Source organism: Equus caballus, chromosome 5, assembly GCF_041296265.1.
Source record: "Equus caballus isolate H_3958 breed thoroughbred chromosome 5, TB-T2T, whole genome shotgun sequence".
NCBI classification, from domain to species: domain Eukaryota; kingdom Metazoa; phylum Chordata; class Mammalia; order Perissodactyla; family Equidae; genus Equus; species Equus caballus.
The window spans coordinates 3,507,426-3,533,243 of record NC_091688.1 but is presented as its reverse complement, the minus strand read 5'-3'; the positions used below and the strand labels follow the sequence as shown (position 1 = coordinate 3,533,243).

The following is a 25,818-nucleotide window of genomic DNA, read 5'->3' as shown; positions in this document are numbered from 1 at the left end:
GGAATTTCAGTAATTGTCTTTTAGCTGCAGGTATATGGTGCAAGACCAGGTTTAAGACCCACCTTACTTTATACCAGGCACCCCGCGCGCTGGCTCACATGCTTGCCTCCTGTATCACCCGTGGCTGTGATCGATCAAGCACAGGGTTCCTCAAACGCTTCTCCCCAGTGCCTGAAGTCATGGGGATGCTTCTCGAGGGATATCACCATGATTTTCTAAATGCTTACCCTGTTTCTGTAGCTAAATGCCTGTGTGCCATCATGTCTTTGACTTGTACCAGATGTAGAGTTAGGGTAAGGAAGCTTGGTTTTAGGGGTCAGACTTAGATGCTGTGGCCAACAGACTGGTTCAGCATTTAATTCTGACGGCTTGGAAAAGGAAAAATGTTGTCTGGATTATTCTCGGAAAGTAGACTACTACTTATTTAACTGACTCTATGGACGTGGTCCATTGTCAGGACTTTTACCAAAAGCGTACCATGAAAAGGGCATAGAGGTTCATCATGCTTTCAGTTTAAGGAAATTTATGAAAACAGGATACCAAGTGTTCTGTTCGTCGACTTGCTAGCATGTCACCACTGTGAAAATGAATATCCCTTTATGGAGTTCCTTCATGATATTTTGGTAATGTACCATACTTAAGAGCATCCAAAACATGACGGATTGAGAAGAAAGGTGTTGATGCCAGGTCTCCCCGCACCCTTTTAAAAGCCAGTTTAAAACTAAACATCATTTTTCTTGCCTTTGTCTTCAAGGACACCAACATTACTTACACTGCCATCCCACGAACAGACACTTTTTTGATTCAAGGGTGTTAATACATTGGTACCAAACTGAAGGGAAAATTAAGTGTAAATGATAGTTTGAAATGTGACTTTTCACATTGTTAACAGGTAAATAAAACCACTATAGCCAATCGTCTTTATTATCAAAGTTTATTGTTGGGGTCAGTTCCTACCTACTGGGGAGTACAACTATATCTCAATATGTGCTATAGTAATTCTAGGGTAATAGCCATTCTGCAAAATAGTTGTACTGGGGCTCTGTTAGGCATAGATCATAATTAAGTCAGTGGAAGAACGAGCCCAGAAAAACCCTGACAGTAGAACCATTACTCTAGGAAAGTTCCAGTGCTATGCAACCTGTAAGGCATCACCTATCAGCGGATGATGAGACTCGAGGAGGCGTTGGGGAAAGGAAACAGGAGTTGAACCCATTTTCTATTCTTCTCTGCAACGTAACCGTGGCTCCAATGCAGGAACCCAAAACAAGGTCTTATAGAATCCTTTAAGCTCCCAAAGTAAGTAAAATAGGGCATAAAGAGGAAAGAGCCAGGAACCAGGACAGTGGAGGATAAATTAAGTGGAACTGGAGGGAATGGAAACTTCTGGAATGGCAAGTAGCTAGGTATAGATGCCATTTGAGATGACAAGGAATACAGTACAGGTAAAAGCAAATGGGAAAACAACTGATACATTGAAAATTTGATTCAGATACCAGAAATTGAGATTTCCCCTCTTGGAAGAAAACTGGTTTAAAAAAATGAGAAAGGTGAGTCACTAATAAATAGGAAAATGAGTACCTGAGTAGCAATAGGTGTTTCAAGATGCCAAGAACAGTATAATAGACAAATGAGCTGAGTCTATAGGAAGGAAAAGTGGTTATGGTAGCCTGTTATCCAGAGTTGACATTGGAATGACATTTCTAGCAATGGCTTTGTCTATGCGGTTCTGGCATATTTTTTGTAGCACAAATAACTCTGAAGGAATGTTTTTGTAACACTCGACTTATGTGGGAATGCAAATTACTATAGTGTAAAGATTCAAAGACTCCCACCCATTCCTGTAGGGTAGGAGGAGATTAGGAGTCTTGAAAAGCTGCAGCTAAAAGCCCAGGCCCTCTCACCACCCTTGTGATAGAAATATTAAAGAAATTAACAAAACAAGTATCAGATGAGTCAATGAGCCTTGTACCATGTAGACAGCAGATCATTTACGGTGACATCTCCTGCAGGCAGCCTGAGAAACAGAAGACTTTGTGTCTTAAATGCTGCCCTATCATTAAATATAATAATAATGAAAAATAGGGCCATTAAATGAGACCCTAAAAAAATCTAGCTGCCAACCAGATTGGGAAGATAAATAAAACAGCATAGTTTATTTTAACCTGTATCTTCCACACTAACCTAGTTTGTCTATAGAAAAGCCATCTGCTGGCACCCGGCCAGTGTGTCTGAACTTGGTTATCATTAGTGTCTCACTGTTCCAAAAGAGGAAATGTGCAAGGAGCAGGTGTGCATAAATGACACGTTTTGACAAAGCCTTCTCTGCAGTCATGACCTGTGTGGGGACAGGTTCTACCCTTGGAAGCATTTTTAAAGGCAGAAGAAAACATTTACTTGAGGTTTTCTGCACAGAAAGGATGCCAGTGGAGTTGGACCCACATAATGAGTCTCCTGTTGGTGCAGAACAAATGGTCTCTTCTCCAGGAAACACCTTTGTTCGTTCCTATTTACAGGTTTCTTCCGATGGACACATGGAGTAATCTCTAAAACAAGACAAGAAATGGGGCAGAAGCAGTTTCTTTCCTAAACATGTCTGATGAAATTAAGAGTCCTAGACTTTTCTGACACCTCATGGATGCCGGGCGGGGTTGGGTCGCGTCCCGGTCCCGGGATGGGAGCACAGGCTGCGATCCAGACTTGGGCTGTCGGAGCCCCACGGCCTCTTCCTGCTGTTCCCTGTACATCCACATTTCGAGGAATCTTCTTGAGGATTTTCCTCCCCAACTGTCTCAAACAAAGTTCCATTTGCTGGAAAACAGAGAGAACCTAAGTGTAAATTAACCCTTGGATTTTAGACATCGTATAATTTTAACAAACATAATTATATCATTAGATTTTCAAGTAGATGAGAAGAGGTAGTCTTATGCCCATATGTCTCCTAAACTCTCGCTCACTGAGAATCCCTATCTACTTATGTCACCGCCTCCGTCAGAAAAAGGCAGCTGCCCAGACAACTGTGGCAGTCGAGATGAGCAAAAGCTCACGGCTGACGTCAGACATAAGTGCCTAGGCTCAGAGTGGCAGCCTAGCTTCGTTATTTTCCCTTTCGTCTTCTGGCTGTTTTTGATCCAGTTCTTTGAGTGGCAAATAGCTTAGAAAATTAAAAATGCACAAAACTGTTATGTAACAAAGAGGGGAAAAAAAGGTACAATGAGAAAAGGATAAAAACAGCTATAGTTCAAAGTCTGATCCAACGGAGGCAGTACAGTGGTTAGCAGAAAAGGGAGGCTGGATTCATGGGGCAAAACAGGACGGGACACGAGAGGAAAAAAAGCAATTCGGGTGGTTTTGAATGTAATAGTAAGAACTTCCTGGCTCCGCTGTACTTCTAGGGACCCCAGAATGACAGCGGGTTCGGTGACATGAGCACACTGATTTGGGGCGGGGAAGGAGACGTAAGTCACTCCTCAACGTACACAGCCTGTGGGGGGGGGGGGGGGGCGAGAGAAGATTTCTTTTAGCACTTCACCCGGAGGAAAAAAGCAACCCGGATGGAAATAAATACCTAACTACACTTTAAAAGAAAGAAAAAAATGTCAGATGGTTTCAGGGCCTCTGTAAGAGAAGGAAAGTCCTCTGTACGTTAAAACACTGTGTCTGAAGGAACAAGCTAACTGACAGACAGGGAAACGAGGACGAAGGCAAAGTGAGCTGTTTGTTCCCTCTGTATGTTCCCTGCTGTACGTGGCCATTCTCCTTCAAGGTGTGCGTGTCGGGGTGCAGACTCAAGCCACTGGTGATGTTTCTTAGTCCCCCACTCCCCACTTCCTTTTAAAGCTGTGTCCCTTCTCTACTCAACTCTGAAAATTCCAGGCCTATCGTCCTTGGCCCTCAGACTTGATTCACTGTAATCCTAAATATGCACCCCGTTTTATTTTCTTTTTTTGGTGCAGATTCAATTAAAAAATATGTCTCTTCAGACATCTGAGGACTACAAGAAGATTATCGTAACTGCTGACTCCACGTGAAGGTCATTATGAGAATAAGATGATATTTTAAAACACTTGAAATCCTAGGGAAAAGCAAGCGTAAGCTATTACTTGTATTTCCCAGTGGGCTACTGCAGACCCCAGGATGGAGGCCGGAGGCCAAGAGGGCACTTGGGGCCCTCCAGGCCAGCAGAAGTGAGCACAGGTCCCCAGGGGGACCAGGTGCACACACTGGCCCCAGACGTTCAGACGATTCATAAGGGAAAGGGAGAAGTTGGCTTTTCAGACCAAATGTTGTTAACTCAGCAATGTCTGACTATGCTCCTCCAGGCTCAGGTAATCTGTTTCAGCACTACAGCTCCCAGATGAATGTTCTGGCAGCTGACCCCTTGTTCCTTTTATGTATGATAGCAGGGCTGCTGGGCCCAGGCTGCAGAGCAAAATACCCAGAGTAAGCCAAGCAACAAAAGTCTCATATAAAGGAGAAAGTGCCGACGGCCAGTTCTCTACAGCACTGCGCTGCAGGCTCAAAGAGTTCTCGGAAATAGAGGACAATAACGTCAAGAGCAAAGCGTCTGTGGAACACAAACACGTCCCTTAGTGAAGCACGAGTTCTCGCGCCTGCCTGCTTACCTGTGCTCTCCCTTCAGTTGCTCTCTGTCATGCTCTCAGTGTCACATTCTTTGGGTGGTTCCCCTCCTCCCGGCAGCTCGCTCTCAATTTCCCACAGGACATCATCTTCGTCTTCCAAGTTGCTGGAGATGTGGCACTTCTTGAACCCCTGGACAATGGATTCGCTGGAGATGCTGTTCCACGCGACCATGACCCACTCCAGGAAGAGACCAAGGGGTGGCTTCTTGGCATTCCCGGTTGGGCTCAGCGCCAGGTTCCCCGCCAGAAGCCAGTTGGAGTACTGGGCCCGCACGCTGTCATTCAGCGGTTTGTAGACCACCACATCCAGCACCTGAAGCTGCGAGGTCAGGCCCCCTGGGATGATGACCATGTCAGTGTTCATGCTCTCCATGGAGCTCTTCACGGAATCAGTGGCGTGGCCCCGGAAGCCATTCAAAATCAGCATCCCCCGCTGCTTGGGCACGGCGCCAGTCCTTCGTCTCCACACCACTTCTAACCAGTCCTGCATCAAGTCCTCGGTCATCCATCCATACCGGTGGCAGCGGATTTCCATCCCACTGGGGAACTTCCCGGGGGGGATGTATGTGCCCCTCAAAATGATGTATGGAGGTAACTTCCTGCCATCAGCCAAGACCCCAAGCATTGCTGTGATTTTCAGTTTCTCCCTGCCTGGCGTCTTGACCAAGACAGGCTTCTCACCCTGGTTGTCAACAGTCACCCTTGACGGCACCTCTAAACAAATGGGCGTCTCGTCTGCGTTTCCCATCTGAGCCACCTCATAGTCATGCGCCCTGCGTAGAGCCAGCACACTGCGCTGGTAGGTGACGAGCTTCTCAGTCAGGTCTTCAGGCAGTTGCTGGGGCACGGGCACTTTATGCCTCAGGGACAAGTCATACCTTCGCATCATTCTCCGACACCAACCCAAGCTCGCCTTGAAGCCTTTCTCTGGAATGTTCATCTCCTGGGCGATTTCGAGAGCTTTCAGCTGCATCGCCTCCCTGGTGATAGGGTCCCCTTTGGCCTGCATGTATCTGACATACTCAGCCACACGCTGGTCCACCAGAGCAAATCGCCCATTCTTGGGGCCTCGGAATGCCCGCCGCATGGCGTGGGCATTCTGGAGCTGCGGCTTCACTTTGCGCCAGTCTCGGACATTTTTTTCCAGCACTCCAAACTGCTTGGCAGCCTGGCAGTTATTGGTGCTCTCGGCATATTCCACCACCATCAGCTTGAAGCCCGCATCGTAACTGCGGCGCATGCCCCGGCTGAACTGAAACTTCCCAGCGATATCATCCGCTGAGAGGTCATACCCCGGGAAGCCCATGGCCATGTAGAAGGGGTACCCCTCACTCCACTCGGGCAGCTCTGTGATGTCCCGAGGCAGACGGAGGCCAAAGCCATCAAGGTGCTGAGGCTGAGCAAACGGGGAGGTGGTACTCAGCGGGCCTGCCCAGTCCGGAGGCTTCACGTCAGAGTCTTCATTTTCTGGGAGACAAACGGGGAAGGGCAAAGATAATGCCAGTAAGGAAAATGATTTCTGGCTTATTCCCTGATTTCTTTTGGTTGAAAAGTCAAGAATACCTTAATCTGAGGTTCACCAAAAGTAGTCACTTTAATAACAGCTAACATATCCTAAGTCCTTACCCGCTGCAAGTTCCCACGGGTGACACATCTACCTGTCACAGTGACTGTGTGCATTACTGCTCCTCTGCAGATGAGGCCAAAGAAGTTAAGTAAAGCATCAAGGAAGCTGAGCAAGAAAGTGGCAGAGCTGGGAACCGAACACAGGGGCCAAGCTGGATCGCATAATAATTTTGTGGGCCATGTGTAAGTCAAAATAATCTTTCTGTGGATGAGAAGCCAAATATAGCCCATACTACCGCGTAATATTCCAGAACTTGGATGCATCATCGGCTGAATCACACCCCTTAAACCAAGAAAATCTATAGCAAAATCACACTTCACAAAGTTAAGTCTATAAGGCAGAAAACTGGTTCTGGCACACCAATGCCAGAACTGCGTCTCACTGTATGTTTATATTGAGAAGGTGCTCACAGAAATCCCAGATGGTTAGAGGAAATGACCATTTCTCACCAAAACTAAGGTGCCGTCAGTTGCAAGATGCACCATTATGTGCCGCTGAGAAAAAAATGCCACTAATTAAACTATGACATGCCATCATTTTTAAGAGGCATTCTCCATTTCAGAGATGTTAAAGTGGTGGGAGGAAAATGCATCTCAGAATCAACAAAATACGGCATTTTAAACTCTCACCTAAAGAGAGAAGGCAAATAAAACCAATCTGGCTGTTCGGAAGCTGTATTTCTGCAACTGCCACCCTCCTGACTAGGTTTCTTCTTAAAGGACCACATGCTCCCTAGACATTTTTGCTCAAATGTGTACTACAGCTGTGATTGCTTTTTCTATCCAAGATGAAAGGACAGGAAGGCAGGACAGGAACGTGTGCTTTCTCACACTATTTTCCTTAGTTTTCAGAGGTGTGTGGTACGCTACTGAGGTGGCCTCAGTTAGGATTTGCACTGGACCAAATGCCACAGGAGCTTCAATTTGCTTCATCCACATACAAGGTTGCACACGGAGACTTATTACCCCCCAGCTGACAGAGGAAGAAAGGGAGGCTTGGAGAGGTGAATAAAGTTGCCTAAGGTTACACAGCACTGGAAAGAATTTGAAACTCCAAAGCCCATAATCTTTCTGCCTCGTAACCCCATCTTACTCTTCAATACCCCACAGAATGTATATGGAAACCTTATCCGGCTTCAGAATGCTCCGATTGGATGGAGGCTGGATTGGTGTGATCGTAGTACCTGCAAAGCTTCCTCCTTGGAGCTGCCATTCGTCAGGATTCTGAGACTCCTCCCCTTCCAAGCGCGTGATCATGTCTGGCTTAGGGAACGGGAATTCTGTTTACAAGAGATAAAACAGGTAACAGCTATGTTACGTCTTGGAGCACTGCCAAAAGAAGTACTTTATAATACTTAAGGAACACTCCTCTCGCCCCAGTCTTCTCAATATGGAGATTTATGAAAGACGGGGAAGAGGGCTCGGGATACCTAAAGAAAAAATACGATGGGAGATAGGTCTGTCCAAGGGGATTTATGGCTCTCTGCTAACGGGGCCGGCACGAGCAACAACAAAGAAGACCCGCGTTTAGCAGGGAAGTGCGTGAACACAGCCCCTGGTCTGATGAGTACTCTGGTGCCTGTGAGCAAACTGGGAAGTCCCTCCACACGGTTACAGTCTAACGATACGGACATCAGGGCCGGGCGGGGAGCAGGGACTCTTTGGGGCATGTCCCTGAGCTTCTGAGGCTGACAGGGTGACAATGAGGCCTGCCTTCCCTCCTAAGGAACATAGGAGGCACAGGCCCAGACCTGTGGGGACACTTCTTAGGTTATGTCTTATTTTTTCTGACATAAATGCCTGGGTTGAATGAGGACGGTTCTGAGAGCTGGCACAAGTCGCTGAGTAGAAGGACACAATATTTATATCCTGCCTAAATCAAAAACAGGAAATCCAGTGGGCACAGGCATCGAGGGGACAGAGTCCAAGTACAGGAGAGAGGGATGTTGGACACACCAGCGAAGAGAGACATGGAAACAGTTCTCTGGGCTCAAGGCTTCTAGGAGACAGAAGAAAACAAAGCTTTACCCAGGGACAGCACAGTTTCGTAATTCATCCTCATGACTTCCCGGTACAGGGCCTTTTGTTGCTCCGTCAAAACTTCCCACTCCTCATCGGAGAAATATATGGCCACCTCATCGAATAGGGCCGGCACCTGGAACAGCGAACAGGCCTTTCTCAACGACTGACAGGCACATGCAGACACAGATGCACACAGCTTCGTCTCACAGGGAGGGACCTGACCTGAGGGAGCCTGTCTGTCCGCACTCACAGCTGCCAGAGGCAAAACAAGGACACGAGCTCAGGCCCCCGTGCCCGCGGGGTGCACAGAGAAGCACCTTGAGGAGAAAGTCCCACTACCCACCACCAGGCCAGGAGACACGGGACATGGCACCCTCACACCCTGCAGCGAGAGCTGCCCATGGCCCACCGCCCACTCGAGAACCTGGGACCAGCCACGCTCAGGGAAACACCACCAACACAACATGCTCATCCCCACCCCGCTCCCTCCCTCCCTCCCTCAGACCTCACCCTGGGGGGGTTCCTGCGCACTGTTCTCTGCTCCCAGGGGCACCAGCCCCAGCGTTTGACTCAGAACCCAAAGCCGCCCAGGGAGAAGCCAGCGAGAGAAGAGGCCCGTCTGGCCTTTCCCAATCCACAAGAGCATGAGCAGGAGGGAGAGGGGCTACTGAGAGCTGAAATTTATGGAGATACCAGAGCAAACTGCTCTGCTTTGATGCCTCCTGGGGCAGGAAGCCCTAGAAAGCCCTAGGGCCAGAGGAGTGGGCCCTGCCACGCTCCCCCCACTGCCCCGCCCACTGGGGGCATGGTGACAGGCAGCCAAGTCACCCAACCAACCACTTCTTGTTTATTCAACTATCTGCTTTTCCTTTTACTGTGCTTTTTCTTTCGGTCATTAAAAATCCTACTCCACAGCTCCTGTGCTCAGTGGGAAGAAATCGCTGGGCCTGTGTACCTGGCTGGTCACTTTGAGTTATGGCTGTCAAAGCCCCTCCCCAAGGCTGAATCTAGGGCCCAGGTGATTATGACCATGTTTGCCATCAGCTTGGAAAATTAGTGTCTGCACAGCCTGCAGCCTCTTAGGTGTCCGGCCCTCAACCACTGAGCCAGACCGGCCTTTCCTCCTCATTCCCGAAGTCCACCTACCTCACCCCCACCCTCACAGCACCTTACACACAGTGAGCGCTTCCCGGGAAAGGCCCTGTAACTGCTTCACTGATTCCCCCAACAACCCCATTTAATGAAGGAGGGAACAGCCTCAGAGAGGCCTATTTCTAGTCCAAAGTCACAAAGCTGATAAATGGCAGGGTGGAGATTTGGACCTAGCGCTGTCTGAGTTCAAGGCTCCAGCCCTTAGAGAGTAAAGCGCCTCCCTGGTGCCCAGCCCTCCACTCTGCCCACCTCCGAGCCCAGCTGCACTCAACTGCTTGCAGTTCCCTGAGCACACCGTCTGGCCCTCCTCATCTCAGCACAGGGTTCTCTCACTGCTGGGAGGCCCACCCACCTTCTAAGACTCAGCCCACACGCCTGCTCCCCGGAAGCCCGCCCCACCCCTGGATGTGTGCCCACTGACACATCCCGTGCTGCCCTGGGCTCAACATTATGGTGGCACTTATCATACGGCAGTGTGATCTCAGTTTACCTATCTGCTTACACACCAGAATACGTGCTCATTGAGGGCAGAACCCGTGCTTGTTCCGTTTCCTTAAGTTTAGAACACTTCCTGTAGATAGTAACCACTTAGTTGTTTTTGAATAAAAGATTTAAGCAAATAATCTCTGGATTTCCTTTCTCTTGTTCCACTTGGAATCATTTCAAATAATCATGAAATTTCATCTGTCACAAAACCGAGTCTCCTCTTTGCAGTAAGAATGGACAAAACTCCCTGAGTGAAATACCAGGAGGGACAAACAGACTGCACCAGGCTGGCCTCAGGCTTCTGCATTGATCTGGAGAGCCCGTCAGCCAGGAACTTTCCGCCACACCCCGTCCCCCTTCCCAGACTTTTAAACAGCTCTCCCTTTGGCCTTCTCTCTCCCTAGGAAATTCCAGATCTAGGCCATATCTATGTATAGTCCCTTTTCCTTTGCTGATAAAATGGGCCACAGGACTGGCTCTGCCTCTCATTTCAGAGGGGCCATCGATATTTGTAGAGGGTGACGCGTCCCAGGCCTGGTAAAAATGTTGGGAGCCTTGAAGTTGTGAGAAAGCAGCTGGAGGCTGCTGCCGGATTTGTTTCCAGCTACTAATGCCCAAGCCACGGGGGATCTTCCAACAAGCCCACATGATGCTCCAGAGGTGCACGGGGCAGTGGCTCAGACACCCTCCTCGCAGCCACCCTCTGAGAGCCGGGCAAGTCTTTGGCCAGGCCCTGCTGTGCGGCCTGCCCTCTCACCGCGGCCTTCCATCCGGCCGGGCACAGCAGAAGGCAAACTGGGCCAGCCTGGGCAAACCTCAAGTCAGGCAGCCGGTGTGCATCCCCCAGACACCCTTTCTTGGCCTCGCAGGTGGGGGTCCTCGGTCTCCGTGCTCCCCTTCCCTCAGCGATCAGGGCCTCAGCGGCCAGGTGGTCCTCCCTCAGCTGTGCACACGGCCGGCCTACCCACGCCCGCCTCTGGGACCAGGCAGTACTCATACAGCGCACAGCCTCAGCTGCTGAGCTGCACGCCACCCAGCGAGGATGCCAGGGACCTGGGGGCGGAGCGCCTGCTGCATGCCAGGCACGGTGTGGGGCAGTCCCACTCTTAGAGGTGAGGAAACAGAGCGGTTAAGTAAGGTGACCATGGTCAGAGTTAGGAAGTCTGACTCCAGATCCCGTGCGTCCTCAGTGGGCCACGGAGGCCTCAGCTGAACCCAGGCTTCCCTCAGAAAGACAGCCGAGGACTTTCCCTCGAGTCACCAAGGAGGGAGCTCAGGCTCCTCGGCCCAGCACCCTTCACCCTCAGGCTGGCCCCGGCCTGGCCTGTCCCACTTCTCGGCCTTCTCCCCTCCCACCCCTCCCACTCCGACAAGCCCTTCGGATGCCAGCTCCACCCGGGAGCTGCTCCTACTCTGCACACAAGCTTTCCTCTCTGGGGCTTTTGCTCAAGCCTTCCTTGTGCCTGCAGCGCAAGCACCCTCCCCTCCCTGGGCCGGGTCCACTCATGACAAAGACTCAGTTCAAAGAACATTTTTCCTTTTCTCTACTTGAAATTGTATTTCTACTCCAACTCTCCTATGGAATATTATCTTAATAGCGAGCACAGTTCTTAACTTTGAAAGGCCTAACATAATTCCCCACAACGAAAATACATATTTAAGAATCAGATTCACTTCTCTTCTTCCCCTAGTCTAATGCTGGAGGCTTCTCAGCCTCAGCGTCACTGACACTGTGGGCCGGGTAAGCCTTCGTTGTGGGGGCTGTCCTGGGTGCTGCAGACGTTCAGCAGCCTCCCCAGCCCCTACCCAGGAGATGCCAGGAGGATCTCCCAGCCTCCAACGCCCCCCAAGTCATGACAACCAAAAAATGTCTCCAGATATTGCCAAATGTCCCAAGGCGGGGCTGGGGGCCAAGCTGCCCACTACTCAAGGCCAGGTCTGTGCTCACCTGCTCTGGGTGGCCTCTCGGGCTCTCCAGCCCAAGCTGGAGTCCAGCCCCCTCCTGAACTGACTCCCCCTGCAGCCCAAATGCTGCCCTATTAATTATGTTGACCTCCCTGTCTTCCTCAGAGACTAGTGCCTCCACGAGCCTGGGATCTCATCTTAGTAACACCCAGCGCTGTGCTCAGCAACTGCGGATGGATGCCGGACTGCCCAGGGGCAGTCTTCACTGTGCTCTTTTCTCACTGTCTCAGCACACGCAGAGGTCCAATCACTGCACCCATTCTCCAAGGTTCTCCACTCTATCTGGATCTTCTCGGTTGGCCAAGTTAGCCTCAAAGCCCAGGGTTTCTACTGGCTTGAGGTCTTGCTCGGTGCTAGACTGCACTGACTTCTGCCCCTCCAGGTCTCCCCAGCTGCGAGGGTCAGAACCAGGGAGGAGGATGGGGTGGGCAAGGAACAGAGAACACCAAAGTGACAAAGGCAGAGCAGCCTACAGCCAGATGGCGAGCCCAGAGCCCGGTACTGCGGTGTTTTTTACTATTATTTTTTATTGAGGTATAACATGCATAACACAAAAATGCACTACTTTTAAGGGTCCAGCTCAGGAGGAGTTTTTAAGAATAAACATCAGTGTACACGTGTATCCTCTCTGTACCCCAGTTCCCTCCTGTGGAGAGGAGCTGGACGGGATCACTGGGAAGCACCGCGATCCTACGAACACAGATCTCACTGGAAGCAAAGGATGTTATGTATACTGATAATGTTCACACACGGGGGAAACTAAGCAGAGAAAAGGAATGTCAACTTGTGGCTTATTTAAAACGTTTACCATTCATGCCCAATTTTCATGAAGCCCAGTAACTACTGTAATTAGACATAATCATAACTGTAAATATTATTGCATTTACACGTTCCTAAGTTTACTCTAATTCTCTCACAGTGTCGTTTGGATATGCTCCATTCTCCCCGCCGCCTACCATCCCAACCCCTCAGCCCAGGCCAGCTGGAAATGCAGCTCTGCTGTGGGAACTCTTGTGAGCGGTGTTCCCACAGAACCCACGGCTTCGCGTCACAAAGCTCTCCTCGTGTCAGTTCAACGCCCCATGTCCTCTTTAGAATGATTCCCCTCAACTAGCAACAGGTGACGAAGACTCCTCGCCCAAACCTCAGTGAGGCTCCTCTGAGCCCACTTCTCCACCAGGCCTCCATCTTGGCTCCCCGCCTGTCCTCAGCCTGCCCAGCCCCGTTTTGGCAAGAATCTTGCTAAGTCAGTTTAGAAAAAGTCCCCCACCCTGATGTCTGCCTGCAGTAAGAATCCTGTTAAGTCCGTTTAGCAAGGATCCCCCTACCCCTGATGTCTACTCTTAGTAATTTTCCATCCACTGACCCGTCCACTCTACTCCTGGGTATCAATCCCCTCTCGTCTGTACTGTCTTCAGTGTTGAGCCCCATCTCTCTCCCCGACTGCGACAGTCTTGACAGCTATCTCAATAGTCCTGAAGACAGTCGTCCTTACCATCTTAACAACTGTTAAAACAATTTTTTCCTTAACACAGGACAGCCAACGTTAAGTTGGTGTCGACGACGTGCCTGGCATTGAGCAGGGTGTAGGGGCACGAGTGGTTCAGGAGAGAGACGCAACCTTGGCCTCCTGGACTCCCAAACCTGACGATGATGAGCTTCATGGCTCAAGGGGCTGCTCCAGTGACCTGCTCCGCCATTCCTCAGAGTGCCTTTTAAAGCCACAGGACTGTTTTCTCAGGAATGCAAACACACCAGGCTGGGCTGGGCTATTTTTACTTCCTCTGTCTGCCTGAGGAGGAAACTTAAAACAAGCCAGGCTCCCAGGCCTGCTCATCACAGCCGTGTGCGGACCCCACACCTTCTTACTTACCCATCCGCCCTCTGAGCAGATTCGCACTTTCTGCATATCTGTGGGACCATCCTCCAGTTTCCGGCTCTGAATCTCTTCTTCCTCTTCCTCCACCTTCAGGGTCAAATTGAGAGGGTAAGCTGTGGACTCCATCTCTGCAAGCAAGATTCAGTTCAGAAAAGTCAGGCACTGGTATGAATGCTTCAAGCTTCAAAGCCTGGGGTGTCGGAGTGGCTCAGGCTACACAAACCTCTTTAGCCCCGTTGGGCCTGAAGGAAGGGAAGGAGCAGAGTCAGACCCTGGAGGAAGGGCTTCAGGGTAAGCACCAGGAAGCTAGAAGGTGACATATTTAAATATGATAAGAAGGGCCAGCATACCTGGCTGCCTTCAAATATTTAAAAACCTATCTGTGGAAGAGAGACCAGACTGGTTCTATAGACACCCAAGGGCAGAACAGGACGGTGGGGAAACATTCCCGAAGAGGTTTAAAGAGTGCGCTGAAAGGTCAAACTTTCTCACAGCCAGCGCCACCCAAACATGTTAGCAGCAGCAGGAGAGGGGTGTTGGCCTCCTATCAATGAAGGCATCTGAACACAGAGAGGACACCTCCTCAACTGGGTTGTTCCTACAGGCCAATTAAGCATCAGGAGGTTGGCTGGCCCAGGATACCCATCACCTGGATTTTCCAGATTCAAAGGTTCTGTCCCTGAGCTGTTTCAGAATAGACTCGTTCTGCCTTAAGCGACTTTTCAAGCCTGGCAGTCAGCGACACACGGTGAGGGGTAATGCCTGGGGACCCAAGATGGTGCAGAAATCTGCTGGGGCCAGGCCTTGGGGCGCACCCCCAGTGGGAAATGACTGGTCGCCTCTGGGCCGAAGAAAATTCTCTCCTGCTGAGCTCGTAGGCCAGCACGTACAAAGGGCCTCGCTCCTGTCCTCTAGGGACGCGGGCAATTCCCAGGTGGACTGAGGGTGCATCCTGCGGGCCGCGTCCTCCCGGGCTTCCAAAGAAAAGCTCCCTCCCGAGTCCAAAGTCGGCTTGCTATTTCCAACAACGACAGGCGACCGCGGCAGGGATGGGTCTGGGGAGGGCGGAACAGCTTCAGATCCCGGGAGCTGGGGCCGGAACTTGGCTAGGGCCTCCCCGCCGGCTCCGGGGCAGGAGGTGACGGGCGGCGCGGGGGCCGCCGGCGGCGAGGTGCCCGCGGCCAGGGCCGCCGCCGCCCACCCGCCCGCTCCCCGCGCCCCGCCCGCGCAGCCGCCGCGCCCCGGGCGCGCTCCGATGCTCCAGCCATCTTGTCCCAGTTCCCTTTCTCCGCGGCCCCGCGCCGGAGCGCTGCCGCCGCCCCCGCCCCCGCCTCCGGCCGGCCCGCCTCCCCGGCCGGCCCGCTCCCGGCCCGGCGCACCTGCCGAGCGGCGGCAGCCGGCGCCGCCTGCCTCCCCGGCCGGCCCGCAACAAAGGCGGCGGCGGCGCTGGCAGCTGCAGGCTCGGCGCCCCCGCCCCGCCGCGGCCGAGCCGCCCCGGGCCCGCGGGAGGGGCCCGCCCGCGCGCACTCACCGCCGGGCCGAGCGGCCGGCGCGGGCCGGGCCGCGGGGGGGGGACGCGAGGGCTCCGGCCCGGCTGTCACAGCGCCATCCCCGCCGCCTCTCCGGCTACCCGTGCGCGCGGCCCCTCGGGAGGGAGCGGCGAGGACACGTGGTGGGAGGAGGGAGGGTCCGGCCGGAGCTGAGGGTGTTGGGAGGCGAGGGGAGGAGCGCGGCTGATGTCAGCAGGCCTCGGCGGCGCCCGGGGACGCCGGCCGCGCCTCCTCCCGGCGCCGCTTCCGGCCGGGCCCCGCGGCGCGCTCCTCCCGGCGGAGCTCCCGGCCCTCGGCGCTGGCCGCGCGGGCGAGCTCTCTGCGCGCTCCGCTCCCCGCCGGTGCTGTCCGCTGCCGAGGCGCTGTGTGCGACCTCGGCGGGCAGGGGGCAGGAAGAGCCCGGATTTCTTTTTTAGCTGAGTGTAACCTGGGCGCGCACATCCGTGTGCTCTTTTGCATTCGCCAGTGGTTTGCACTTGCTTGGAGGAGCGCTCAAGGCACTCTCGCCCTGCTTCAAGGAACGCGTTATGAAGAGGAGACCAGCAAGGCGGCGCGGCGGGGTGAGGAGGGGTCCCGGATCATGGAAGCATGCTCATATTCTGGCAGGCATATGCCCAGAACTTCGTTCGCAGCATACATGGAGAAGGAACTTCCTGATTTTTGTAGTTGTTGCCTGTTAAATCCCAAGATGGACTCTCGTGGACGAAGTAAGTGTATAGAAGGCGCTTATCTAAATGTTCAAAGGAGTTGTTCGCGTGCAGCTCTGTGGACAATACAGCAAAAATGAGGCGAGAAGCCCTGAAGCCCTTCTCATTCCGGAGCAAGACTCGGGGGTTGGTTTTTTGTTGGGAACCTGTTAAAGAAAAAATTATTCTGACACTTGTTAGAACGGTAAAGAGGACTTTTATGAAGATTGTTAAGATACCCGTCAAGACTATGGCTGTAGGGGAGAGAGAAGCCACTCAACTCAGAATACGGCAAAGTCATGTTGGGGAATTACAGCCCGGGAACAGAGTGGAGGGGTCCGCGGATGGAAAATTACTGAGAGGAGACATCAGGGGGAGGGGAATTCTTGCTAAACTCATTTCGCAGGATTCTAACTGGCCGGGCAGGCCAAGGTATCAGATATCAGAGTGGGGGATTCTGTGTGATCTGATTTCTCAGGATTCTTGCTACAACTGGGCCCCGAAGGCTGAGGACAGGAGGAGGAGTGTGTGCCCAAGTCAGAGGCTCGGTGGAGAAGGGGGCTCAGAGGACCCTGACTAAAGTTTGGTCAAGGAGAGAGTTTGTCAGACTTTTCAGACTGACCCTGAGGCCTGAGTACCTGCTGAGAAAGATCTCCAAATTTTTGTGGCCACTTCTGTTTATTTGTATGTGAGTCTTACTTCTCTCTGCCAGAGGAGAGGCTACTGTGGAGCCGTGGAGCTCTTGACACATAAAATATAGTATGACAATCACATCTTTGAAGTGTAATTATGTCAGACAACCCAAGAGCAGACAAGGTCTGATCGATGGATGGAGATTATTCAAATATTGGGAGAGAGGAGAATGTTAGAATTTTTTGTTTCTTTTAATAAACCGTTCTTTTTCTAATTTAGCATTTTTAGAGCAGGAGTGACATTTTAGCTCAAATTGGTTCATATTCCCATCTTAACTTTTCTGAGGAAACGGCTGGTTGAGATGGGAAAGCGAGGAGGGTGTCAGGAACAGAACAGTACTAGGGGCATTGTTGGCATCTCACCTTCTTACGAAAAAGATATTAATACAGGTTATGAGATAACCAAAGAGGACTACTATGTTAGGGTTTTAGACCCTGCGAGCCCTAATCTTCTCATGCAGCTTTGATTAGGTTTTCCTTGGGAAGAGGCCAGCCAACAGTGGCCCACCTGAATTCTTGACTTTGAACTCTCAGCCCCATGCTCTCAATTATTGTCATGGGACCCACCTTTGGGCAAGTCCATAATTGCTAACTAGACTTACTCTAGGAGCAGGGTGCTGGGGTAGGCACAGTGCACTGGAGACGTTCATGTTTAGGTGGCTTTGTAAGTTGGGTCACTTGTCTCTGCCTGGGTTTCCTCATCTTCAGAAAGAGGGAGTTAAACCAGATATTTTCCACATTTCCCCTCAGGTCTATCATTCCGTGATTCCATTCTCCATGAGACTTCATCTTGGTCTGAATGGGGAGTGACGGAAGCTAGTCTTTGGGACAGAGCATGGTTTTGGTAATTTGGTAAGATGAATTTCTGTTAGTAGATGGTTAATAAATATGAGCAGAACACCTATGAAATCAATATATAATTCTTTAATAATGCTATTGGTCTGAATTCATCTTTTCTCCTATTGCATTTTGCAATACACAAGCCATAGGGATTCTAAAGAGTCTAAATCCCACAAAATATGCATTTTGAACTTTAGTGTCTCCTGGTGAATACGTATTTCTGACCTTCAGCAGAGGCCCCACTGCCCTCAGGTCAGCATAGCTACTGGCTCCCGTGGCTCCAGTCCTCAAGGACTATGGTGGGTTGAATGTATAGTCTTGATTCTTTGCGTCCCTGTGGTAGTGTTACACAGCACATCCTGCTAAGTTCTTACACATGCAGAATGTACTTCAACGTCCTTTCACTTGGGCTGGCCATGTGACATGCTTTGGCCAGTGGAATGTGGGTAGAAGTGGCTGTGTGCTGATCCTGAGCCTAGGTCATGAAAGGTCTCACATGTTTCTGGATGCACCTCTGGGAGCTTCTGTCCTCTGCCATGACAACAACATGCCTAGGTTGTCACTGCTCCTCCAGCCTGGCCTCCAGAATGAGACCTGTGTTACACAGCCATCCTGACCAACACAAAGACCGATGAGCGTGAGAGGAGATCACTGTTTTGTTTTAAGCTATTGGGTACTGAGTTGGCTTGTTATATAGCATTTTTGTGGCTATAGCTAATTGAGACAGTGGTCAGAGGCAACCTTCGACTTAGGGCTCCCAACATTGGGCCTCATGGGGATGCTCTGAGGCAGCAGAAGGGAGAATTGCCCCTTTCATGGTGAAAATCCTTGACTACGTGGACAAGGAAATCCTAGATTAAGAGAAGGGGAGGGCATGTCACTGCTGACTGTATCTTTTTCTTCCCTGGGATTCTGGCACTTCAGAGGAAGATCAAGATATGATCCCAACCGTAGATATTTCTCAGTAAAGCCTCAAGATATTCCTGGGGGGTCTTGATTAAATAGTAAGGGAAACCCTGCTCTGGACAGTTCTTGGAAGGGCTTAGAAGGTTCCTAGAGAGGAAGCACATGGTGGTTAGAGCACCTGAGAGGGCTAAGGCACACTTAGATGTTTGTCTAGAAGAAGAGGAAAGAGAATTGTAACAGTGTAATACTAGCTACTGCAAAAAACAGACCCACAAATGTATAAAGGCTGGAACACAACAGAAATTTATTTTTCATTTATGTAACGGTCCTTAGTGGGTGTTGCTGGTCCACGGGTGACTCTCCTCCGTGCTGTGATGTGGGGGCTCAGGCTTCTTCTGTCTTGTGGCTCTGCCATACTCTCGGGCCTTGTAGTTTTCTTCATCCACTAGAGTGAAGGGGAAAGAGGGAACGGAGACATCACACCCTTTTCTTGGCCCTGAAGTGACGCACATCTCTTTCGCTCACGTTCCATTGGTTAGGATCAGTTACCTGGCCACATTCATATGAGAAGGGGCTGAGAAATGTAGAGCGTGTCTGGGCAGTTACTTTACAGAGACCGCTCCACACATTGAAAAGGGAGCCTGGATTTTTGTCTCTGCCACAAAAAGAAAAGGGATATTTTTCTTTCAACAGTTTAAATATTTCACTCTACTCTTCTTGCTTGCAAGGTTTCTAAAGAGAAGTGCAATGGACTTCTTATCTTTGTTTCTCTATAGGAAAGGTGGTTTTTTTCTCTGGCTTCTTTCAAGATTTTTCTTTCTGTTTTTGATCTTCTGCGGTTATATGATATTCCTAGGTGTAGATTTTTTGGTATTTTCCTGCTTGGTATTCTCTGAGCTTCCTGGTCTGTGGTTTGGAGTCAGTCATTAATTTTGGGAAATTCTCAGCTATTAATACTTCACATATTTCTTCTGTTCCTTTCTCTCTCTTTTCCTTCTGGTATTTCCGTTATGTGTGTGTTATACCTTTTGTAATTTTTCCAGTAGTCCTGGGGTTTTTTCCTGTTTGCTTTGCCATTTGGGAAGTTTCTATTGACATATCTTCAAGCTCATTGATCTTTCTTTGGCTGTGTCCGATCTACTGATGAGCCCATCAAAAACATTCTTCATTTCTCTTGCAGTGTTTTTGATTTCTAGAATTTCCTTTTGGTTCTTTCTTAGAGTTTCCATCTTTCTGCTGATTTTCCCATCTTTTCTTGCATGATGTACACTTTTTCGTTAGAGCTTCTAGCATATTAATCATAGTTATTTTAAATTCCCAGTTTGATAATTCCCATATCTCTGCCATGTCTGGATCTAGTGCTAATGCTTACTTTGCTTTTCAAACTGTGTTTTGTGCCTTTTAGCATGCCCTGTATGTTGAATATATGTATCATGTTGCATGTATGTATGAATTTATGTAGCATGTTGAAAGCAAGGCTGTATTTACTGTTTGCTGTAGCTGTAGGTATCAAAGGCTAAAATTTCCTCCAGTGTCTGTTTTTGTCTCCCCTGTTGTCTTTAGATTTCCCCAGAGACTCTTGCTTAAGTAAAGTCTGACGCTTACAATTCTTTTAGCTGTAAGCCCTGTTTCTGTACAAGAGCCCCATTGCTATGTTGGTAAACTGCTGCGGGAGGAGAAGCGTTCTGTGGTCTGTGATTAGGTCTCAGTGTTTTCATGAGCCTGTGTCCCGGGCTAGGACCTTCACAAGTGCTTCTCAGCTTCCTCCTTCTTTGCCCGTGAGTGAGACAGGAAGAAGGAGCTGGTTTGGGATGTTTCCCTTCCCCCAGGGCATTTAGGCTCTGGTAAACCCCAAGTTGATTAGGCTCTGGTAAAACAGTTGCCCTTGAAGGCTAAGGCCTTTGTTAAGGAGAACATAGCACTCTGGGCTTATTTTTAAATGGTTAATTTCCTTCTTCTCCTTGCAGGGTGTATCAGGAGATTTTTGTCCTGTATTCACCCTGAGAACCTGGTGGAGCTACTGGAGATAAAACTTAGGAAAGTCTGGGGGCCTCCGGGACTGTTTCGCTCCTCAGCTACTCTAGGCTGAATCTCCAGTAATTAGGCGCTTGTCCTTTATGTGTTCCTCCCAGGCTCCAGATGCAGCTTCTGATTCTCTGTATTTGCCTGTCTCTCTAGTTTTTGGAGTGTCAGTTTGTCCTGTAACCTCAATTCCCTGATGTATCCAAGACTTGTTGATTTTCAGTTTGTTCAGCTTTTTTTCTTTTTGTGAGGATGGGAGTGATGACTTCCAAGCTCTTTATATGTCAAACCAGCCAGGGAAGTTACTTAAACAGAGTTGGAGATAAGGCTACAGCAACTCTCCCACTTTGCCTTTCTGCTCAGGGCTGGCCCAGGTCAAGAGCTCGTTTTCTTTTACACCAGTGGTGGTGAGCTCAGTACAGCCCATTCATACTGGTTCTTCTAATCTCTTAGCTTATACATTATGTCTACAACCCTCTCCAACTCTTTTCTAAAATATTCATTTATTGCTCCTAGTCTCAGCCTCTGAGATGACACAAAATGAATCTAACATAACAGGCTTGTTAATATTTAAAAAATTCTGTTCTAACCCTTCAAGTCTCCTCTGAATATCCCTATTTTCTTCAATAGTTCCTCATAGGGCATGGTTTCAAGTTTTTGTCCATTGAGATTACTTATGATCAATTGTATTTCAGGGTTTTCCTAAGATCTTAGTAATACTATAATCCTCAAAGTAACTTTCCCACATATACTTTTGCACTTTTTTTTTGCACTTTTTTCCTTCTTTTTTTTTTTCCAAGGAAGATTAGCCCTGAGCTAACATCTGCCAATCCTCCTCTTTTTTCTGAGGAAGACTGGCCCTGAGCTAGCATCCATGCCCATCTTCCTCTACTTTATATGTGGGACACCTACCACAGTATGGCTTTTCACATGGTGCCACGTCTACACCTGGGATCTGAACCAGCGAACCCTGGGCCACCGAAGCAGAATGTGTGCACTTAACAGCTATGCCACCAGGCTGGCCCCCCACATGTATTTTTGTATGTATTTATTCCTCTCTTCTTTCCATAGACAGAGGAGCCTCTTTACTGGGAAGGAAAAAGCAAACTAGTTCTTCAGCAGAAAACAAAGTTTTCTCTAGCAGTGGATCCTAGATGAAATTTCTCATGTAGCTTATATAAGGAACACTGAATGATATAATTAAGAATGTCCTCAACAACATTGTTTTAGAAAATGTAGTTTCAGGGTGATGTCAGCATCATGGCAGACTGAGTTCTTCCCTTAGACTCTGCCCCCTAAGATACAATGAAAAGGACGTTCATAAACCAACAGGGGACATTCACACAACACAATAGAGCTGGAGAGCCACACAGCCATCTGTCTGAAGATGGAGGTGCTGGACCCCTGGGAGGAAGTGGAAGGAGGTAAGGGGATCTCCTCTCCCTCCCTGGCAGCAACTTAGGGCACAGGGCCACGTGCATCTCTGAAAGGAGAGAGGCAGCTCTCTGTGGAATACCTTCACTCTCCAGGTTGCCTCCTACCTGTGGGAAAGCTCCACACAGAGGAGGCAAAGCAATTGCAGAGGTGTCTTCATCAAGCCAGCACCTCAGGAGGGCAGAAAGCGAGGGCAAACTGAGAACACCCCGGGATCGTGTGCTTGAAGGAAAGCGCCCCTCCTGCTGCCCGGTGCACCAGCTCCACCAGTGGGCCAGAGCAAGGGAATCCCACCAGAGCACATGCGCATATGTTTGTAAAGCAGCACCTGTGAGCGAGCAATCGCAGACAGGCCCTATCAGCATAGATTCCAAAGGTCAGGCAGAGATACAAGGAATTACAGGGGGCTCAGAAACACAGCTCCTTCCCCCCTTCCCCCAGTGGCAGCAGGTGGAATCTGTGACTAGGTACTACCAATGTGCAAAGGCACAAATCCACTGCATCAAATAGTAAGAGGTACATTAATACACAGACCAGAAGGAAAATGACAAGCACCCAGAAATCAGTCCTGAAGGCTCAAAATTTATAATCTAAATGACAGAGCATTCAAAATAGCTATCATAAAAAAATTCAATGAGTTACAAGAAAACTCAGACAGTCCAATGAACTTAGGAATAAAATTGATGAAGAGGGAATCCTTCACAAAGGAGATTGAAACCATAAAAAAAAAAAAAAACCCAATTATAAATGTTGGAGATGAAGAACACAATGAACAAGATAAAGAAAAATCTGGAATCCTTAAAAAACAGAGCTGATATAACAGAGGACAGAATTAGTGATTTAGAGGACAGGAAAATAGAAATGCTTCAGATGGAGGAGGAGAGAGAGAACTAAGACAAAAGAGAAATGAAAAAATTCTATGAGAAATATCTGACTCAATTAGAAAATGCAACATAAGGATCATAGGTATTCCAGAGGAAGAATGGAGGGAGAAAGGAGCAGAGAGCTTGTTCAAAGAAATAATAGCTGAGAACTTCCCAAACCTCAGGAAGGAGCTGGAATTACATGCAAATGAAGAGAATAGAATTCCTAATTACATCTATATAAAAACACCTTCTCCCAGGCATGTATTAGTAAAACTGGCAAAAGTCAATGACAAATAAAAAGTTAGTAAGGGCAATAAGGCAGAAGAGAATAACCTACAAAGGAACCCCTATCAGGCTTTCAGCAAATTTCTCAGCAGAAACCTTACAGGCTAGGAGAGAATGAAATGACACATTCAAAATTCTGAAAGACAAAAACTTGCAGCCAAGAATACTCTATCTGGTGAAAATATTCTTCACATACAATGAAGAAATAAAAACTCTCCCAGATAAGCAAAAGCTGAGGGAGTTCGTCACCACAAGACCTTCCTTCCCCTCTACAGGAAATGATCAAGGAGGCCTTCATATCTGAAAAAAAAGGGATTACAAAACCTGAGCAAGGAGATAAATAGACTAAATCAGAAAATTATGGCTCTCTATCAGAAAAGGTCAGCAAATAATTATAATACTATAGATAAAGGAAAGGAAAGCATCAAAAATAACTATAATCACTTCATTTTAATCACAAACTCACTACACAAAACAATAAGTTGTGACAACATTGAGTTAGACAGGGAAGAGGAAATGGATGGAACCTGCTTAGACTAAGAAAATAAGAGGCTATCAGAAAACGGACTATCTCATCTACGAGATCTTTTATACAAACCTCATGATAACCACTAAACAAAAAATCAGAACAGAGACATAAATGATAAATAAAGAGAAAACTGAGAAAACCATCATAGAGAGTCACCAAACTGAATTGGCAGTTGGAAGTACACAGGATGAGAAACAAGGGAAATACAGAACAACCAGGATGCAAGTGATAAAATGGCAGTACTAAGCCCTCGTATATCAATAATCACTCTAAGTGTAAATGGATTCAATTCTCCATTCCTAAGACACAGAGTGGTGGGATGGATTAAAAAACAAGACCTGACAATATGCTGCCTCCAGGAAACACGTCTCAGCTTTAAAGACAAACACTGGCTCAGAGTGAAGGGATGGAAGACAATACTCTAAGCTAATGGCAAGCAAAAGAAAGCAGATCTTGCCATACTTGTATCAGACAAGGATAAAAAAGACAATGAGAGACAAAGAGGGGCAGTACATCATAATAAAAGGGACACTCCACCAAGAGGACATAAAACTTATAAATATATATGCACATAACACAGGGGCACCAAAGTACATAAAGCAACTATTAACAAACCTAAAAAAGGATGTTAACAGCAACACAATAATAATAGGGGACCTTAACACTCCACTTACATCAATGGACAATTGATGTAACAATTGTATTCCTTGGTGTAACAAGGAAATGGTGGAATTAAATGAAAAACTAGACCAGAAGGACTTAATAGATATATATAGAACACTTGATCCCAAAACAGCAGAATACCATTCTCAAGTGAACACAGAACATTCTCAAGGATAGACCATATGTTGGGAAACAAGGCAAGCCTTAATAAATTTAAGAAGATTGAAATCATATCAAGTACCTTTTCTGACCATAATGCAATGAAACTAGAAATCAACTACAAGAAAAAAGCTGGAAAAGTGACAAATATATGGAGACTACACAACATGCTACTGAACAACTAATGGATCATTGAAGAAATTAAAGGAGATATCAAAAAATATCTGGAGACAAATGAAAATGAAAATACACCATACCAACTCAAATTGGATGCAGCGAAAGTGGTCCTAAGAGGGAAATTCATAGCAATACAGGCCCACCTTAAAAAGCAAGAAAAGTCTCAAATAAGCAATTTTCGACTACACCTAAAAGAACTAGACAAAGGAGAACAAACAAAGCCCAAAATAAGCAGAAGGATGGGAAAATAATAAAAATTAGAGCAAAAATAAATGAAATTGAAACAAACAAAAAAACAGTGGAAAGAATTAATGAAACTAAGAGCTGGTTCTTTGAGAAGATAAACAAAATTGACAAACCTTAACCAGACTCAATAAGAAAGGAAGACAGAAAGCTCAGATAAATAAAATTAGAAATGAAAGAGGAGAAATTACAAGAGATACCACAGAAATACAAAGGAATATAAGAGAATACTATGAATAACTATATGCCAACAAATTGGACAATGTAGAAGAAATGGATAAATTCTTAGACTCATACAACCTCCCAAAACTGAATCAAGATGAAATAGAGAAACTGAATAGGCCAATCCCAAGTAAAGAAATTGAGACAGTAATCAAAAACCTCCCCAAAAATAAAAGTTCAGGACCAGATGGCTACTTTGGAGAATTCCACCAAACGTTCAAACATTTAATATCTATCCATCTCAAACTATTCTTAAAAATTGAAGAAGATGGAACACTTCTTTTTTTTTTTAATTTTGTTTTTTCTCCCCAAAGCCTCTGGTACACAGTTGTATATTCTTTGTTGTGGGTCCTTCTAGTTGTGGCATGTGGGACACTGCCTCAGCGTGGCTTGATGAGCAGTGCCATGTCCACGCCCACGACTCGAACCAACGAAACACTGGGCCACCTGCGGCGGAGCGTGCAAACTTAACTACTCGGCCACAGGGCCAGCCCCATAATGGAACACTTCTTAACACATTCTACAATGACAACATCACCCTGATCCCAAAGCCAGATAAAGACAACACAAAGAAGGAAAATTACAAGCCAGTATTGCTGATGAACATAGATGAAATAATTCTCAATAAAATATTGGCAAACTGAATACAGCAATACATTAAAAGGATCATACACCATGATCAAGTGGGATTTATACCAGGGTTGCAGGGATGGTTCAATATCTGCAAATCAATGTGGTACACCACATTAACAAAATTAAGAATGAAAACCA

General features: G+C 48.1%; 1 protein-coding gene and 1 long non-coding RNA gene across 2 annotated transcripts; one reads left to right on the top strand and one right to left on the bottom strand.

The window, feature by feature from the left end:
* Positions 1-920: 920 nt before the first annotated feature.
* POGK (pogo transposable element derived with KRAB domain) lies at positions 921-15,283 on the bottom strand. Its single transcript, XM_023640469.2, has 6 exons — positions 15,153-15,283; positions 13,768-13,901; positions 8,298-8,424; positions 7,454-7,549; positions 4,626-6,110; positions 921-2,811 (listed from the first exon to the last, which is right to left on the bottom strand). The coding sequence occupies exons 2-5, from the start codon at positions 13,897-13,899 to the stop codon at positions 4,639-4,641; spliced, it is 1,827 nt and encodes a 608-aa protein (XP_023496237.1). The 5' UTR covers positions 13,900-13,901; positions 15,153-15,283; the 3' UTR covers positions 921-2,811; positions 4,626-4,638.
* Positions 15,284-15,508: 225 nt separating this feature from the next.
* Positions 15,509-17,637, top strand: LOC111773437 (uncharacterized). Its single transcript, XR_002807818.2, has 2 exons — positions 15,509-16,030; positions 17,452-17,637. It is a non-coding gene; the product is annotated as an uncharacterized lncRNA (long non-coding RNA).
* The last annotated feature ends 8,181 nt before the right edge of the window (positions 17,638-25,818 follow it).